General features: G+C 45.5%; 1 protein-coding gene across 1 annotated transcript in view; it reads right to left on the bottom strand.

The window, feature by feature from the left end:
* Positions 1-16,265, bottom strand: part of ube2f (ubiquitin-conjugating enzyme E2F (putative)) — a 149,937-nt gene that overhangs the window by 13,887 nt on the left and 119,785 nt on the right. Inside the window, exons 8-9 of the mRNA XM_039755316.1 lie at positions 11,299-11,331; positions 10,746-10,808 (exon numbers count right to left, since the gene is read on the bottom strand). Coding sequence (XP_039611250.1) covers positions 10,746-10,808; positions 11,299-11,331 — 96 coding nt within the window. The remainder of the gene's footprint in view (positions 1-10,745; positions 10,809-11,298; positions 11,332-16,265) is intronic.

Raw genomic sequence — 16,265 nt, 5'->3', positions numbered from 1 at the left:
TGGTGATGCAGGACGCAACTCCACCTCACACGGAGACCGAGCTGCAGGCTATGGTCGTATATATGTGTACGAAAGAAGGTTCCAGTTATGACTGCTATGCGTAGAATTTAGAAATGAAACCTGCCTAACTTTTGTAAGTAAGCTGTAAGGAATGAGCCTGCCAAATTTCAGCCTTCTACCTACACGGGAAGTTGGAGAATTAGTGATGAGTCAGTGAGTCAGTGAGGGCTTTGCCTTTTATTAGTATAGATATACCCGGTGAATCAATGGCAGCACAGAGAACAGGGAGGACAAAATCAGCACGCTAAGGTCACATCAGCCACCTTGTTTATTTTATTTAATTTTTACGATTACCACCTGCACTTCAGAAGAGGTCATCCGCCTGAAGATAAGCTCGTTCAGGCCTGGCCAGCACTTGGATGGGAGACCATCTAAGGAAAAGGTGGGGTAATGGCGAGGCCAGCAACAACAACATTTATTTCTACAGCACATTTTCATACAAATGATGGAGCTCAAAGTGTTTTACAGGATGAAGAAAAAAAAAATAAGAAAACAGAATTAGGGAACACTAACTAACATAGAATAAAAGTAAGGTCCCATGGCCAGGGAGGACCAAAAAAAAAAAAAAATCTGCAGGGATTCCGAGGCCACGAGACGCCCATTGGGCATTCTACCGAACATCAATGATCTCAATCAGTCCTCATGGTATTCAGGATTCACATGTAAGAACTTGATGATGACAGTCACGTGGACTCCTAGGGGGGCGCTTACCCCGTGGGGTCTGAAAGTGGAATTGGCACGTAGGCTTATTTTGCTCAAGTGGAAGAATCCTAACTCACCTCTGTTAAGTCAGTGGATAACTGATGTTATATATTATCTAAAATTGGAAAAAATCGAATTCTCACTTAGAGGATCTGATCAATAACATTTTAGAATAAGCATTTAAATTGAAGCGGATTCTCTCTCCTCCTTTTTATTCAATTTATTTTTATTCTTTTAACTATTTACTTATTTTTCAATATTATTAAAGTTTTACTCTGCTGGCCAAGCTCTCTTTCTCATAGGTGGGGGTTGATTTGATTTGTTAAACTTGACTTGCTTGTATGGTATGTTATTTGATTTTAATAAAATCAATAAAATGTTTAAAAAATAAATAAATAAATAACAAAAGTGGAATTCAATGATCCCCCCCAGTGCAGTGATGGGGACACTGGGCTGTAAAAATGCTGCCGTCTGTTGGATGAGACGTAAAACCGAGGTCCTGACTCTCTGATCTCTGGGAGTCCTTCATAAAGAGTAAGGGTGTATCTCGATGTCTACCACGGCCTTGTCATTCTGACCCCCTAATCACCCCTCTATCTCTCACTCCATTACCACCTAACAACTCATATGTGGTGAGCATACTGGTGCATAAATGGCCGCTGTCGCATCATCCAGGTGGATGGTACACATTAGTGGTGGTTGAAGTGGCCTTCTAATCGCTGAAGCTCTTGGAGGCAGTGAGAAGAGTGCTATATAAATGTAAAGAATTCTTATTATTGAACAATTCAAACATCAGCTGAAGTTTCAAAGTCAAACTAATAATCGTTATACAGGTATGCGCTGCTTAATGTTTTCGATACATTCTGTGAAACAGGACGTTAAGTGATTTGATGTTGTATAAACAACATATTCTATACAATACTGTGCAAAGCAATATGGGATATTGTGTGAGAGAGAGGACATGCAGGTGGTGGGTGTGACAGAGCAAGATGTAGAGGACAGGAAGATATGCAGCAAGATGATCCGCTGTGGAGACCCCTAACGGGAGCAGCCGAAAGAAAAAGAAATAGCGTACCTGATTTAATTAAATACAGAGACATTACGCTACAATGCTTCAGAGGTGCATGATACGCACGACTGCATGCTGCTGCGTACGAGTTGTGCTTATAAGCAGGAAAACTTCACATTAAAATAACAATGGCTTTGTATACAAGAGACATGAGATACATACAGAACATGCTGTACGCATGAAGCTGCTGTATGAGCTGCATTCATTACATCCTCTGCTCCGATTGGGATTTCTAAACTCTATCACGGCCTTTACGGAACCACAGATGTACATGCGGTTGGATGTCGCCCAAATGGATGTTATGCGGCGCATGGCTGTATGAGGATACCCGTATTATTACCACAATCTGTGCAATCTCTACAGCACTTGTACTCCACACATCAGGGCATTATATAACCTGACATTCAGTTAGCCTTCTTAACGGCTTCTGTCTGGCAGTTGACAGTGACGAGTCCACTTGTTCTTCTTCCGGCTGCTCCCGTTGGGGATTGCCACAGCGGATCATCTTCTTCCATATCTTTCTGTCCTCGTCATCTTGTTCTGTTACACCCATCACCTGCATGTCCTCTCTCATCACATCCATAAACCTTCTCTTAGGCCTTCCTCTTCTCTTGTCTGACAGCTCTATCCTTAGCACCTTTCTCCCTGTATACCCAGCATCTCTCCTCTGCATATGTCCAAAGCAACGCAATCTCGCCTCTCTGACTTTGTCTCCCAACAGTCCAGCTTGAGCTGACCCTCTAATGTCCTCATTTCTAATCCTGTCCATCCTCGTCACACCCAATGCAAATCTTAGCATCTTTAACTCTGCCACCTCCAGGTCTGTCTCCTGCTTTCTGGTCAGTGCCACCGTCTCCAACCCATATAATACAGCTGGTCTCACTACCATCCTGTAGACCTTCCCTTTCACTCTTTCTGATACCCGTCTGTCACAAATCACTCCTGACACTCTTCTCCACCCATTCCACCCTGCCTGCACTCTTTTTCTCTTCTCTTCTACAATCCCCATTATTCTGTACTGTTGATCTCAAGTATTTAAACTCATCCACCTTTGCCGACTCTACTCCCTTCATCCTCACCATTCCACTGACCTCCCTCTCATTCACACACATGTATTCTGTCTTGGTGGTCCTACTGACCTTCATTCCCCTCCTCCTCATATCTCCACCTCTCCAGGGTCTCCTCACCCACACCCTACTCTCACCACAGATCGCAATGTCATCAGCAAACATCATAGTCCGCGGGGTCTCCAGGCTAATCTCGTCTGTCAGCCTGTCCATCACCACTGCAAATAAGAAAGGGCTCAGAGCCGATCCCAGATTTAATCCTACCTTTGTCACTCCTATCGCAGACCTCACCACGGTCACATTTACCTCGTTCATATCCTGTACCACTCTTACATACTTCTCTGCCACTCCCGATGTCCTCATACAATACCACAGCTCCTCTCAGTCACCCTGTCATTTGCTTTTTCCAGGTCCACAAAGACGCAATGCAACTCCTCCTGGCCTTCTCTAAACTTCTCCATCAACATCCTCACAGCAAAAATCATATCTGTGGTGCTCTTTCTTGGCATGAAACCATCCTGCTGCTCACCAATCATCACCTCACTTCTTAACTGAGCTTCCACTACACTTTCCAATAACTTCATGCTGTGGCTCATTTATTTTATTCCCCTGTAGTTACTGCAGTCCTGCAGATCCCCCTTATTCTTAAACATCGGCACCAGTGACAGTGACAAATCCACTACGACTCCTAAATCTTTCTCATAAGCTGTATATTGAATGTACAAACCTCCCATTGTGTATACAAATCTCACAATTTTACTTCCTACGTGTAATTTAGATTTATTTAGAGTCCTGGAGACCTCGGCCATCAAACTGCCTCCCCCATTTGGCCATTCCACAGCTGAAACAGTGCTTGGCCAGCCAATCCGATGAAAGGACCCCTCTACCCCACGATTCCTGCGATCCTCCATCAGGGATGACTTTACCATAGGCAGGCAAAACAACTTGGCAGGTAGGCTGTAGCACCGAGTGCCACATTTGAGTACAGAGAAGAGAAACAGAATAGCTGATCAGTGTAAAAAAAAAAAAAAAGCCAAATGTGGTTCAATGCTGTTTAGAAATAAAATGTGAAAAACATCCAAGGGGTCAATACTTTTTATAGACACCGTATGAGTGGGAATTGTACTCCAAATCCAACTACTCTGTGAAAAGAGTCAGACACACACAAAAAAAAAAAAAAGATGTGGGTGCCTATACATAGGAATAGGATTAATGACAGAGAGTGCCATGCCACCAGCAGGCAGCGCCATTTGTGTGACACCTGATCACAACCATATGCAAGATCATTTGACATTTGGATTGGATGCACTCACGTATAAGTCGGGTCTTTAAAAACCCGAAAAATAGATCATAAAATCAGTCCCCGACTTATACGGTCGTTCAAATACTTTAATTTTTTTTTTTTTTTTACATCTTCTTGCCTCCTCCAATCTCGTATCAGTTTCTCAGGGACTTCAAATTTTGTTGCAGTAGCGCAGTTTACCAATTTCTTTTGCCACTTCAACGACTTTTAATGTGAAACCATCTTCCTATTTTCTTCTGATCGTAGATAAGGGATGCTCTTACGATAAAGGTGTACGAGATGCGAAAAACACAAAACAGTGCAAATGTCACTTCGGAATAGTTCGGGTATCACCGTGTGGTCACGTAGGCACAATAGAGAGAGAGAGAGAGAGAGAGAGAGAGAGAGAGAGGTTAGGAGTACGTGCTAATACAGAGTATTGCCGCACCCACATAGAAAGAAAAGGCTGTGTGCTCTGTGGTTACTCTCTTAGTTGGGCGATGGCATATCATAATCCCTTGGACCAATTGCGTGAGTTTTCCGCATTCAACTTATACGACCATCCATCCATCCATCCTCTTCCGCTTATCCGAGGTCGGGTCGCGGGGGCAGCAGCTTAAGCAGAGAGGCCCAGACTTCCCTCTCCCGGCCACTTCTTCCAGCTCTTCGGGAGAATCCCAAAGGCGTTCCCAGGCCAGCCGGGAGACATAGTCCCTCCAGCGTGTCCTGGGTCTTCCCCGGGGCCTCCTCCCGGTTGGACGTGCCCGGAACACCTCACCAGGGAGGCGTCCAGGAGGCATCCTGATCAGATGCCGAGCCACCTCATCTGACTCCTCTCGATGCGGAGGAGCAGCGGCTCTACTCTGAGCCCCTCCCGGATGACTGAGCTTCTCACCCTATCTTTAAGGGAAAGCCCAGACACCCTGCGGAGGAAACTCATTTCAGCCGCTTGTATTCGCGATCTCGTTCTTTCGGTCACTACCCATAGCTCATGACCATAGGTGAGGGTAGGAGCGTAGATCGACTGGTAAATTGAGAGCCTTGCCTTACGGCTCAGCTCCTTTTTCACCACGACAGACCGATGCAGAGCCCGCATCACTGCGGATGCCGCACCGATCCGCCTGTCGATCTCACGCTCCATTCTTCCCTCACTCGTGAACAAGACCCCGAGATACTTGAACTCCTCCACTTGGGGCAGGATCTCTCCCCAACCCTGAGAGGGCACTCCACCCTTTTCCGGCTGAGGACCATGCTCTCGGATTTGGAGGTGCTGATTCTCATCCCAGCCGCTTCACACTCAGCTGCGAACCGATCCAGAGAGCTGAAGATCACGGCCTGATGAAGCAAACAGGACAACATCATCTGCAAAAGCAGTGACCCAATCCTGAGTCCACCAAACCGGACCCCTTCAACACCCTGGCTGCGCTTAGAAATTCTGTCCATAAAAGTTATGAACAGAATCGGTGACAAAGGGCAGCCCTGGCGGAGTCCAACTCTCACTGGAAGCGGGCTCGACTTACTGCGGCAATGCGGACCAAGCTCTGACACGGTTGTACAGAGACCGAACAGCTCTTATCAGGGGTCCGGTACCCCATACTCCCGAGCACCCCCACAGGATTCCCGAGGGACACGGTCGAATGCCTTTTCCAAGTCCACAAAACACATGTAGACCGGTCGGGCAAACTCCCATGCACCCTCCAGGACTCTGCTAAGGGTGAAGAGCTGGTCCACTGTTCGCGACCAGGGCGAAAACCACACTGTTCCTCCTGAATCCGAGGTTCGACTATCCGACGGACCCTCCTCTCCAGAACCCCGAATAGACTTTTCCAGGGAGGCTGAGGAGTGTGATCCCTCTATAGTTGGAACACACCCTCCGGTCCCCTTTTAAAGAGGGGACCACCACCCCGTCTGCCAATCCAGAGGCACTGTCCCGATGTCCATGCGATGTTGCAGAGGCGTGTCAACCAAGACAGTCCTACAACATCCAGAGCCTTAAGGAACTCGGGCGTATCTCATCCACCCGGGGCCCTGCCACCAAGGAGTTTTTGACCACCTCGGTGACTTCAGTCCCAGAGATGGGAGAGCCCACCTCAGAGTCCCCAGGCTCTGCTTCCTCATTGGAAGGCATGTTAGTGGGATTGAGGAGGTCTTGATACTCCTCCCACCGACCCTAGCGTCCGTGAGGTCAGCAGCGCACCATCCCCACCATATACGGTGTTGACACTGCACTGCTTCCCCCTCCTGAGACGCCGGACGGTGGACCAGAATCTCCTCGAAGCCGTCCAAAAGTCGTTCTCCATGGCCTCTCCAAACTCCTCCCAAGCCCGAAGTTTTGCCTCAGCAACAACCGAAGCGCGTTCGCTTGGCCTGCGGTACCTATCAGCTGCCTCCAGAGACCCACAGGACAAAAAAGTCCTATAGGACTCCTTCTTCAGCTTGACGGCATCCCTCACCGGTGTCCACCAGCGGGTTGGGGATTGCCGCCACGACAGGCACCGACCACCTTGCGGCCACAGCTCCGGTCAGCCGCCTCAACAATAGAGGCACGGAACATGGCCCATTGGACTCAATGTCCCCACCTCCCTCGGGGCGTGGTTGAAGTTCTGCGGAGGTGGGAGTTGAAGCTACTTCTGACAGGGGACTCTGCCAGCCGTTCCCAGCAGACCCTCACAACACGTTTGGGCCTACCAGGTCTGACCGGCATCTTCCCCACCATGAAGCCAACTCACCACCAGGTGGTGATCAGTTGACAGCTCCGCCCCTCTCTTCACCCGAGTGTCCAAGACATATGGCGCAAGTCCGGCGACACGACCACAAAGTCGATCATCGACCTGAGGCCTAGGGTGTCCTGGTGCCAAGTGCACATATGAACACCCTTATGCTTGAACATGGTGTTCGTTATGGACAATCCATGGCGAGCACAGAAGTCAAATAACAAAACACCCTCGGGTTCAGATCGGGGCCATTCCTCCCAATCACGCCCTTCCAGGTCTCACTGTCATTGCCCACGTGAGCATTGAAGTCTCCCAGCAAAACGAGGGAATCCCCAGAAGGTATGCCCTCTAGCAACCCCTCAGAGACTCCAAAAAGGGTGGATACTCCAAACTGCTGTTCGGCGCATACGCACAAACAACAGTCAGGACCCTTCCTCCCACCCGGCGGAGGGAGGCCACCCTCTCGTCCACGGGGTAAACCCCAATGCACAGGCTCCAGTGGGGGCAATAAGTATGCCCACACCTGCTCGGCGCCTCTCACCGGGGGCAACTCCAGAGTGGTAGAGAGTCCAGCCCCTCTCAAGGAGATTGGTTCCAGAGTCCAAGCTGTGCGTCGAGGTGAGTCCGACTATATCTAGCCGGAACCTCTCGACCTCGCGCACTAGCTCAGGCTCCTTCCCCTTCAGAGAGGTGACATTCCACGTCCCAAGAGCCAGTTTCTGTAGCCGAGGATCAGACCGCCAAGGTCCCCGCCTTCGGCCACCACCCAACTCACACTGCACCCAACCTCCTTGGCCCCTCCCATAGGTGGTGAGCCCATGGGGAGGACTTGGGCTCCCTTATACGACCGACATTATAAAAGAAAAACTAGAAATGATATGGTAAAATCAGACCCGATTTAAATGCCTGTTGAAAAATATGACAATTACATTTTTTTTTTCCTTGCTTCCTCCAATCTTGCATCAGTTTCTCAGGCACATCAAATTTTGTTGCAGCAGTGCAGTTACCAGTTTCTTTCGCCACGTCAACAACTTTTAATTTCAAACCAGCTTCATATTTATATCTGATCATAGATAAGGGATGCTCTTACGATAAAGGTGTAAGAGGATGTGAGATACAAAAAACACAAATCAGTGCAAACGTCACTTCGGAATAGTTGGGGTATTACTTTGTGGTCACGTAGGAACAATACATAGAAATAAAAGGCAGTGTGCTCCGTGGTTACTCTCTCAGATGGGCATTAGCATATCGTAATCCCTTGGACCAATAGTGTGAGTTTTCCACATTCAACTTATATGACTGACATCATAAAATACCGGCAATTATATGGTAAAATCAAGACCCAACTTATCTGCTGGAGAACTTATCTGCGAGTATATACGGTAGTCCTCAATGTTCATGTTTACCAGCGTGACTGACAGCCCCTCAAAACAGGCAAAGGGAATGCCAGCAGAATTCAAAGTATAAGAACGTGCAGATGATAGTCTCACCTTTGTTGAAGCACACGATTTAAAATACTTATCGGGTTTACACCTCCTCGATTACAGCCTGCCACCTCTTGATCCAAATTTATTGTGATAAAGTTGTTTGTCCTTTCTGTCTGATGGAAGGCTAATCATGGCAGGAACACAAAGCCTTTTACGGTCTCGCTGCCTCGCTTGCTTTCCTTTGTTAGCCGAGGCGTCAAGACAAGGTTTCATACTGATGATCCTCCACCAGCTTACCCTTTCATTAAAGCTTAATCTAACACTCCTCCGCTTTCACTGGGATTTCTTCTTCACAATGTCCACATTGTCAGTAAATTGGGACTTCAAAGGGCAGAGAGTTCGAAATTGCACCCAAGTGTGTAATAATATACCAAGTTATCCTCTTCTTTATTTCTACAAGTGTCAAAAGGAATAACCTGAAAGCGTCACCAGCACAGAAATCAAAAAGAAGAAAAACTCCTAAAGTGAAGCGAAGGAATCTTCACTTGCAACTCAAACAGTTCTCTTATATATTGTGGGCGACACTCTCAACCACGATGAACAACAGAGCCATATAAGACACAAGCCCAGAAAGACCAGCGCGTTGTATTCTAATACACACACAGAGTCCCGTCCACAATTATTGGATTAGAATTGTGCTCTATTGTCAGACAAAACAATAAATGAGCTTACTGCCAACACACACTCAAGGTAGGTTTGGCATAAAAAGAAAGATGGCTGCACAGAAAAGAAACTGATCTCCAGTGTCAAGTATGGTGGACGTTCTATGATGTTGTGGGGCTGTATTTTGCTCTAAGGCCCTGGGAACCTTGTTAGTATACTTGGCATCTTGGACGCCATGAAATACCAGGAGATTTTAAAATTTAAACTTGGCTGCCTCTGCCAAGAATCTAAAACTGGCTCGTTGCTGGGTCTTGCAGCAGGACAAACGACGCAAAACATTTGATCAAATCAACACCGAAATGGTTAAAGGAACACAAAATGAAGCTTCTGCCAGGGCTGTCTCATTCCCTGGACCTAAACACCGTTGAAAACCTTTGGGGTTCTTTAGGAACGCCTCATCTATTTGACACAGGAAAGATGACCTTTCCTTCTTTAGGGTCTATCTGACAAGTAACAAAAAATAAGAACAGATGGCCCATTAGCATAATAAAATAAAATGCTGAAGTAAACTATATTATTTCTTTTTGATTAAGTAAAGAGAAGGGAGAGGAAGAAGAAATTATTAAAAGCCAATCGAAAATTTTAACTTTACTCTTCTGCCTTGCAATGTAAAATCCAGGTACTCATCTGTGACTGTATAAAAATCTAATTGACTGAACTTGTCCGGTCTTCCTCGGGGGGGTTTTCCTCCACAACACACACACACACACACACATATACATATACATATACATATATATATATATATATATATATATATATATATATATATATATATATATATATATATATATACACACATATATATATATATATACATATATATACATATATATACATATATACATATATATATACATATATATACACATATATATATATATATATTATACACACACAGAGAGAGTGAGAGAGATACACACACACATACAGTATATATATTTTTTTAATTATATACAAACACGGTATGTGCATCATGGTTTTCTTTGCTGTCAATTTAAAACTAGAGGTTTCAAATCCAGGGGCTCAAGAATAGTCTTTTTCTATTGATAGATAGATAGATAGATAGATAGATAGATAGATAGATAAAAGGCACTATATAATTAATAGATAGATAGATATAAAATATATATATATATATATATAAAATATATATAGTATATATAAATAGAGAGCCAGCATTCAAAATAATGAACTAAGACTCAAAAGGCAAACCAGAAATGACTCTTTTTTTTTTCTTTCTTTCTTTCTTTCTTTCTCTCTGTTGCTAAGTCATAACACACTGGTTGGTATGTTTCCGTCAGCATTGTGATGCATCACAACAGTAACAGCTTGTTAAATAAATCCGAGCAATCTGTTAACCTATGAAATGTAAATCTTTTTATCCTCACAAGAAGCCTAATCCTGTAACATTGCACCCCGAAGATACACAACCCAGTTATGACTCGACGTGCACTAAGAAACATCGTCCGCTCCAAACCTTTTCCATTCTGATATGTTGTATGGTTGACCGAGTACAGAAGTAAATGTTAATTTGTGCCTTCAGGTTACATGATCACAGAATATCTGACCTACATTTTTGAGGATATGGAAGTGGGCTCAGCTCTGTAAAGCAGCATCGTCTTAGACATTTGAACTTGAAAGGTCGTCACCAAGTAGGACCATAATGACTACATGCCAGTAGAAAGGATGCGAGTCTACCTTGTCACGTAGGTGGTGTTCTGCAGCTTCAATATTCAAGGGATCATCAAAGTTCAGCAAATCCTGAAATAATAAGAATCAAAACAAGTCACATTCAGTATAGTTATTAAAAAAACAACCTTGTATTTGTTACATCATAAAGTACTCCTAATTGACTTTATTGATGCTCTATCACTAGCAGCTTGCCAACTGGTGATCTGCTTCCAGCTACTTAATAAAATGTACCAGAAACCTTTAAGAAAAACAATTTTAAACAATAAGAACAACTTCAGTCGCACTTCAATCATCAGACAGATGGTCTCCTATTATCGTCAAGCACTCTCTGGTAAACTGAAGAACACCTAATGGATTCTGCAATGGTGAGCTGCCCAGGCCCTGATGTAGCAAAGCAGTCCCAACAAAATCAACAAAATATAAAATGTATAGTTATAAAATATATAAGTATATATAAGCATAAATATATAGTTATAATTAGAAAATACTGTAGAACGTCAGAATCAGGATTACTTAAATACAACAAAATTGGTGGCTTGAGAGGAAGTTAAATACTTACAGTAAACAGTGAATTCAGGCCCCAAACAACATCCTGCAAAAACAAGAATAGGATGAAAATGAAAAAATAATAAGAACAATAAGAACATATTGCCAAGATATTAATCAATAACAGGCAGACAGAGACACAATAAATGCTACCACTTGTGACACAAATCCTTAAAAGTCTAAAAGTGTCTGTCACGTGCTTTAGCAGACAGGGGCAGACCAAGTGATGAAGAAATATTTAGTCTTCATCACGTTTCTGTATCTTTTACCCTGTTGGTATTGTTAAACCCTATTAGAGTGTGGAGGAGAATACAGAATTTGATATTCTTTTTACGTTGGTATTATAATGATTTGTCAGGTAAGCAAGATAGTAGTTTCAGGTAGGTTTGTTCTTACACACTAATGGTGGTGCCAGCGACCTGCTGCATGCGGATGAGCTTTGCAGTATGTAAGTACACGGGGTACTCTATACGTGTGACAACAAAGACCCTGTAAGATCCACCTTAATACAAGGAGCTGTGTCTGTGCGTCATTCTGGTTTCTAGGTCTCTGTCATTCCTGCAGATGCAGCATCACAAACATTTTTAGTAATAACATTCCATTTGTCATTCCAACAGATGGCATAATGCAAACATTTGTTGTAATAAACTGCATTCCAACAAACAGCACAAACATTTTAGTAATAACATTGCATTTGTCATGCCAACAGATGGCACAACCATTTTGAGTAATAAAATTGCATTTAACATTCCAACAGATGGAAAAAAAAAATTTTAGTAATAAAATTCCATTTGTCAATCCAATAGATGATGCAACACAAACATGTGTTGTAATAAACTGCATTCCAACAGATGGCACATCAAACATTTTTTAGTAGTCCAATAGATGGTGCAACACAAATATCTGCTGTAATAAATTGCACTGCATGCGTCATTCTAACAGAGGCTGCAACTCCACCATCAGCAATGCTTTTATGAATCCCACACCAAAGTGCGCATAACTGAGCCATTTGTATTACGATTCTCATTCCAAGAGATGTTGCTTCACAGACATTTGTAGTAATTAAATGCACTGCATTTGTCATTTGTACAGATGGCGCATCGCAAACATTGGCACCACTTTAAGGAGTCCCAAACCAAATAGCATATGACAGAGGCCTAGCAAACCCGGATGGCGTGAATGCACCAGTGCACATCTCCATCAGTAATTGCAATAAAATCGTCCATGTGGCTGAAATTTCATCGCAGCAACTCCAAATCGTACTCAGTATGATGCCACCCCATCCACCCCCTTCCGGCCTGACAACGTCCTAATGAGATGATGGATGGTGTCCTGGGGGATCTTCCCCCAGATCTAGACCAGGGCATTATTGAGCTCCTGGACAGGCTGAGGCGTTGGATGGACCAAAACATAATGTCCCACCCTGAGGTGTTCTACTGGATTGAGATCAGGCGAGTTTATTGGGGGGGCATGGGGGTTTGTGTTGGGGGAATGGTGGGGGGCTTAGTCAATGGGATCAGTTCCTTCATCCTCCCGCCACATGAGGCCAGGCATTGTCGTGCACCAGGAGGAACCAGCATAGGGTCTGACAATGGGTCCGAGGAGGTTACCGCGATACCTAATGGCAGTCCTGCGGTGCCCTTGTCTAGCCTGTAGAGGTCTGTGCGTCACCCCATGGATATCCCTCCCCAGACCATCACTGACCCACCATCAAATCGGTCATGCTCAATGATGTCACAGGCAGCATGATGTTCTCCACGACTTCTCCAGACTCTTTCACATGTGCTCAGGGTGAACCTGCTCTCAATCTGTGAAAAGCACAGGGTGCCAGTGATTGACCTGCTAATTCTGGTATTCTATGGCAAATGCCAATCGAGCTCCATGGTGCCCACTAGAGGACCTCACGCCACCCTCATGAAGTCTGTTTCTCATTGTTTGGTCAGTGACATTCACACCAGTGGCCTGCCTGCCAGCTGGAGGTCATTTTGTAGGCTCTGCCAGTGCTCATCCTGTTCCTCGTTGCCCAAAGGAGCAGATAGCGGTGGGTCCTGTTTACGGGGTTAAGGACCTTCAACGAGGGGCCCTGTCCAGCTCTCCTGGAGTAACTGTCTGTCTGTCTCCTGGAATCTCCTCCATTCCCTTGAAACTGTGCTGGGAGACACAGCAAACCTTCTGGCAATGACACGTATTGATGTGCCATCCTACCTGTGCCACCACTGTAGGGTCCAGGTATGGTCTCATACTACTAGTAGTGACGCTGACTGTAGCCAAATGCAAAATACGTGACAAAAGAGATGAGGAGGGAAAATGTCCGTGGCCACCCTCCACCTATTTAGTTTATTTAGTTAACCCATTCATTCCTGTTTTGGGGGGTCGTCTCTCATTGTAGCCCCTCTAGTGCACCAAAGCAGCTGAAACTGATGAACAAGCCCCTCTGCTACTTCACTGACCACATCAACAGCCCACAAGTGTCACTGACTTGATGTTATACTCGGATTAAAAAGCGTTCCTTTCATTTTTTGTATATTTTATACTTAAATACTTTATATGCCCACATTGGGTATATAAAGTGCTACTTTTGGACTCTAATGAAAGTGAAGTTTGACGCCCCTGCCTTAAAGCCGACATCTCAGTGACATACTCTTGATGTGCTGCACACTACATGATGATGGCATCACCCATTTTTGTGACACCATTAAAAAAGGTGAGGTTCAACGTACAACTAAGGATATGGCTAACTAAACGCAGTTAGGACGTGCATGCTGGTGGCACACACAAAAAAAAAAATAAAAAAAAATGGGAAAAAGGCAAGAATATCAAAGTCACACAGAGGACTGTTGCTAAGCAACACAGCAAAGCCAAAAGTGACAGCATGCCAGTCTTCAGCAGTTTTTTTATACACTGGAGATGGGATGCTGTCATTATGTGGAGGTGTGGGCTCAATACTCATCCTGTAAAACATTTGCTGCCCACCCAAAACGACAACACTCTCAGATCTCGGCTTAGGACCACCCCAGTGGTGACAGGCTGGTTCACATGGTGTTATGATCAAGTGTTTCAAGATGTGATGAACCTTCTCAAATGTCATTCTGGTTGTTTCTTCATCAAGTAAAAAGCTCAGAGTGCTTGAAAGGGAACGACATAAAACAGTGTGGCAGACGGCCGGGGGTCTTACCCGGTCGGGACGCCCATCTGAGGAGAGCAGTACCTCCTCCGGGAAATAAGAAGGCAGCTCCCATGGTATGCAATGGGGCTTGGAGCTTACCAAGGGGGCATGTAGTCAGCATGGGGCACCGGAACAGCTCTGGAGCTTTGGTCTGTGGCACTTCCGTCACACCAGGAAATGCTGTCAGAAGAGGATCAGGAAGCACCTGGAGCACTTCCGGGAACAGTATAGAAGAGGACACCGGAGTTGGGAGGCAGAAGAACGGAGCTTCTGGGAGAGGAAGAAACGAAGGAGAGAAAGAGAAGGAAGGAAGAGAAGTGTTTTGGGCTTCTACTTGACTGTGTTGAACTTATGGGAACAGGGAAGGTGTTGCCCACAAGGCAAAAAAAAAAAAGAAATAAACGTGCTGTGAAAGGCGCTATATATGCGCCCGACCTGACACAGACTCACAATAGAGGCACGGGTAAAATCAACAAATAAACTTTTCTTCCCCGTGTCCCTCACCCTAACCAAGTCCCAAAGCACACCAAATAAACTAAAGTGAAGCACACACTATAACACACTCTTCTCTGCCACTCCTCCCGGCAAGTGTTGTCCTCCTCCTCCTCCTCCCGACTCAGGCTCTCGAGTGGAGGCCGCTGGCTCCTTTTATTAGGCACCCAGAAGTGCTCCAGGCGCTTGATTGCCGAGTCCCGGCTGCACTTCCGGGTGTGGCAAAAACACTGCCCACAAGGGCCCAGAAGCTCCCACCGCAGCACACCCTGGAGGCGCTTGTGGAACCCAACATTGCTGCATCAAACTCCAACTCCCATGAAGCCCTGCGGGAGTCCGAGGAACTGCTGCAACCCGGGGAGGCTGCCATCTAGCATCCAGGGGGAGGTATTCGGTCTCCCATGCTTGCTCTCCTGGAACATATGCTGAAGGGGCATCCCGGCCGGGCAGGGGCCCCCACCGTTCGCCACAGTGCGTGCTTTTGGACTTCAGCGTGTCCTGTGCCAGACTGTAGCTGGGCTGATCTTCTACAACAGTTAAACCATTTACGTCAAATTACCATCAAAGTTGGATAAACACACAACAGAAGACAAGATGAGGGCGGCAAAGTGGCGCAGTGGTGGTGCTGCTGCCTCGCAGTAAGGAGACCTGGGTTCGCTTCCCGGGTCCTTGCCTGCATGGGTTTCCTCCCACAGTACAAAGACATGAAGGTTAGGTGCATTGGCGATCCTAAATTGTCCCTAGTGTGTGCCCTGTGGTGGGCTGGCGCCCTGCCTAGGATTTGTTCCTGCCTTGTGCCCTGCGTTGGCTGGGATTGGCTCCAGCAGACCCCAGTGACCCTGTGTTAGGATATAGTGGGTTGGATAATGGATGGATGGATAGAAGACAAGATGCATTTTATTACCGATTGTAAATGCATTTGCAAACATTTCCAAAAACATCTCTTCATTTTGCCATGATGAGATATTGAGTGTAGTTTGATAGGCAAAAAGCGGAAAATCTAAATTTAAATGAACAAAAACAATGAAGTGTGCAGAAAGGGAAGAGGTCTGGATATTTTCTGAATCCACTGTATCTTGTGCTAAAGATTATCTTTAATTCCACCGATTCTTTATTTCTACATTCGGGGGGTCACCTTAGCCAGCAACCTTGTGCTTTATGGCCTGGCAGAAAAGACCACACTGATGGAGAAACAGCTAAAGTCCTACAGAGAGACTTGGGCAGATCTGTAGCAGATGAGAACGTCAATGGAGTAAATGTAAAGGAATGACAAGTAGGCTGAGGCGGACCAAAACATAACGTCCCTCCTAGAGGTGTTCTAC

This window comes from Polypterus senegalus, chromosome 6 (genome assembly GCF_016835505.1).
Source record: "Polypterus senegalus isolate Bchr_013 chromosome 6, ASM1683550v1, whole genome shotgun sequence".
NCBI classification, from domain to species: Eukaryota; Metazoa; Chordata; class Cladistia; order Polypteriformes; family Polypteridae; genus Polypterus; species Polypterus senegalus.
This window is presented reverse-complemented; position numbering and strand designations above follow the sequence as displayed.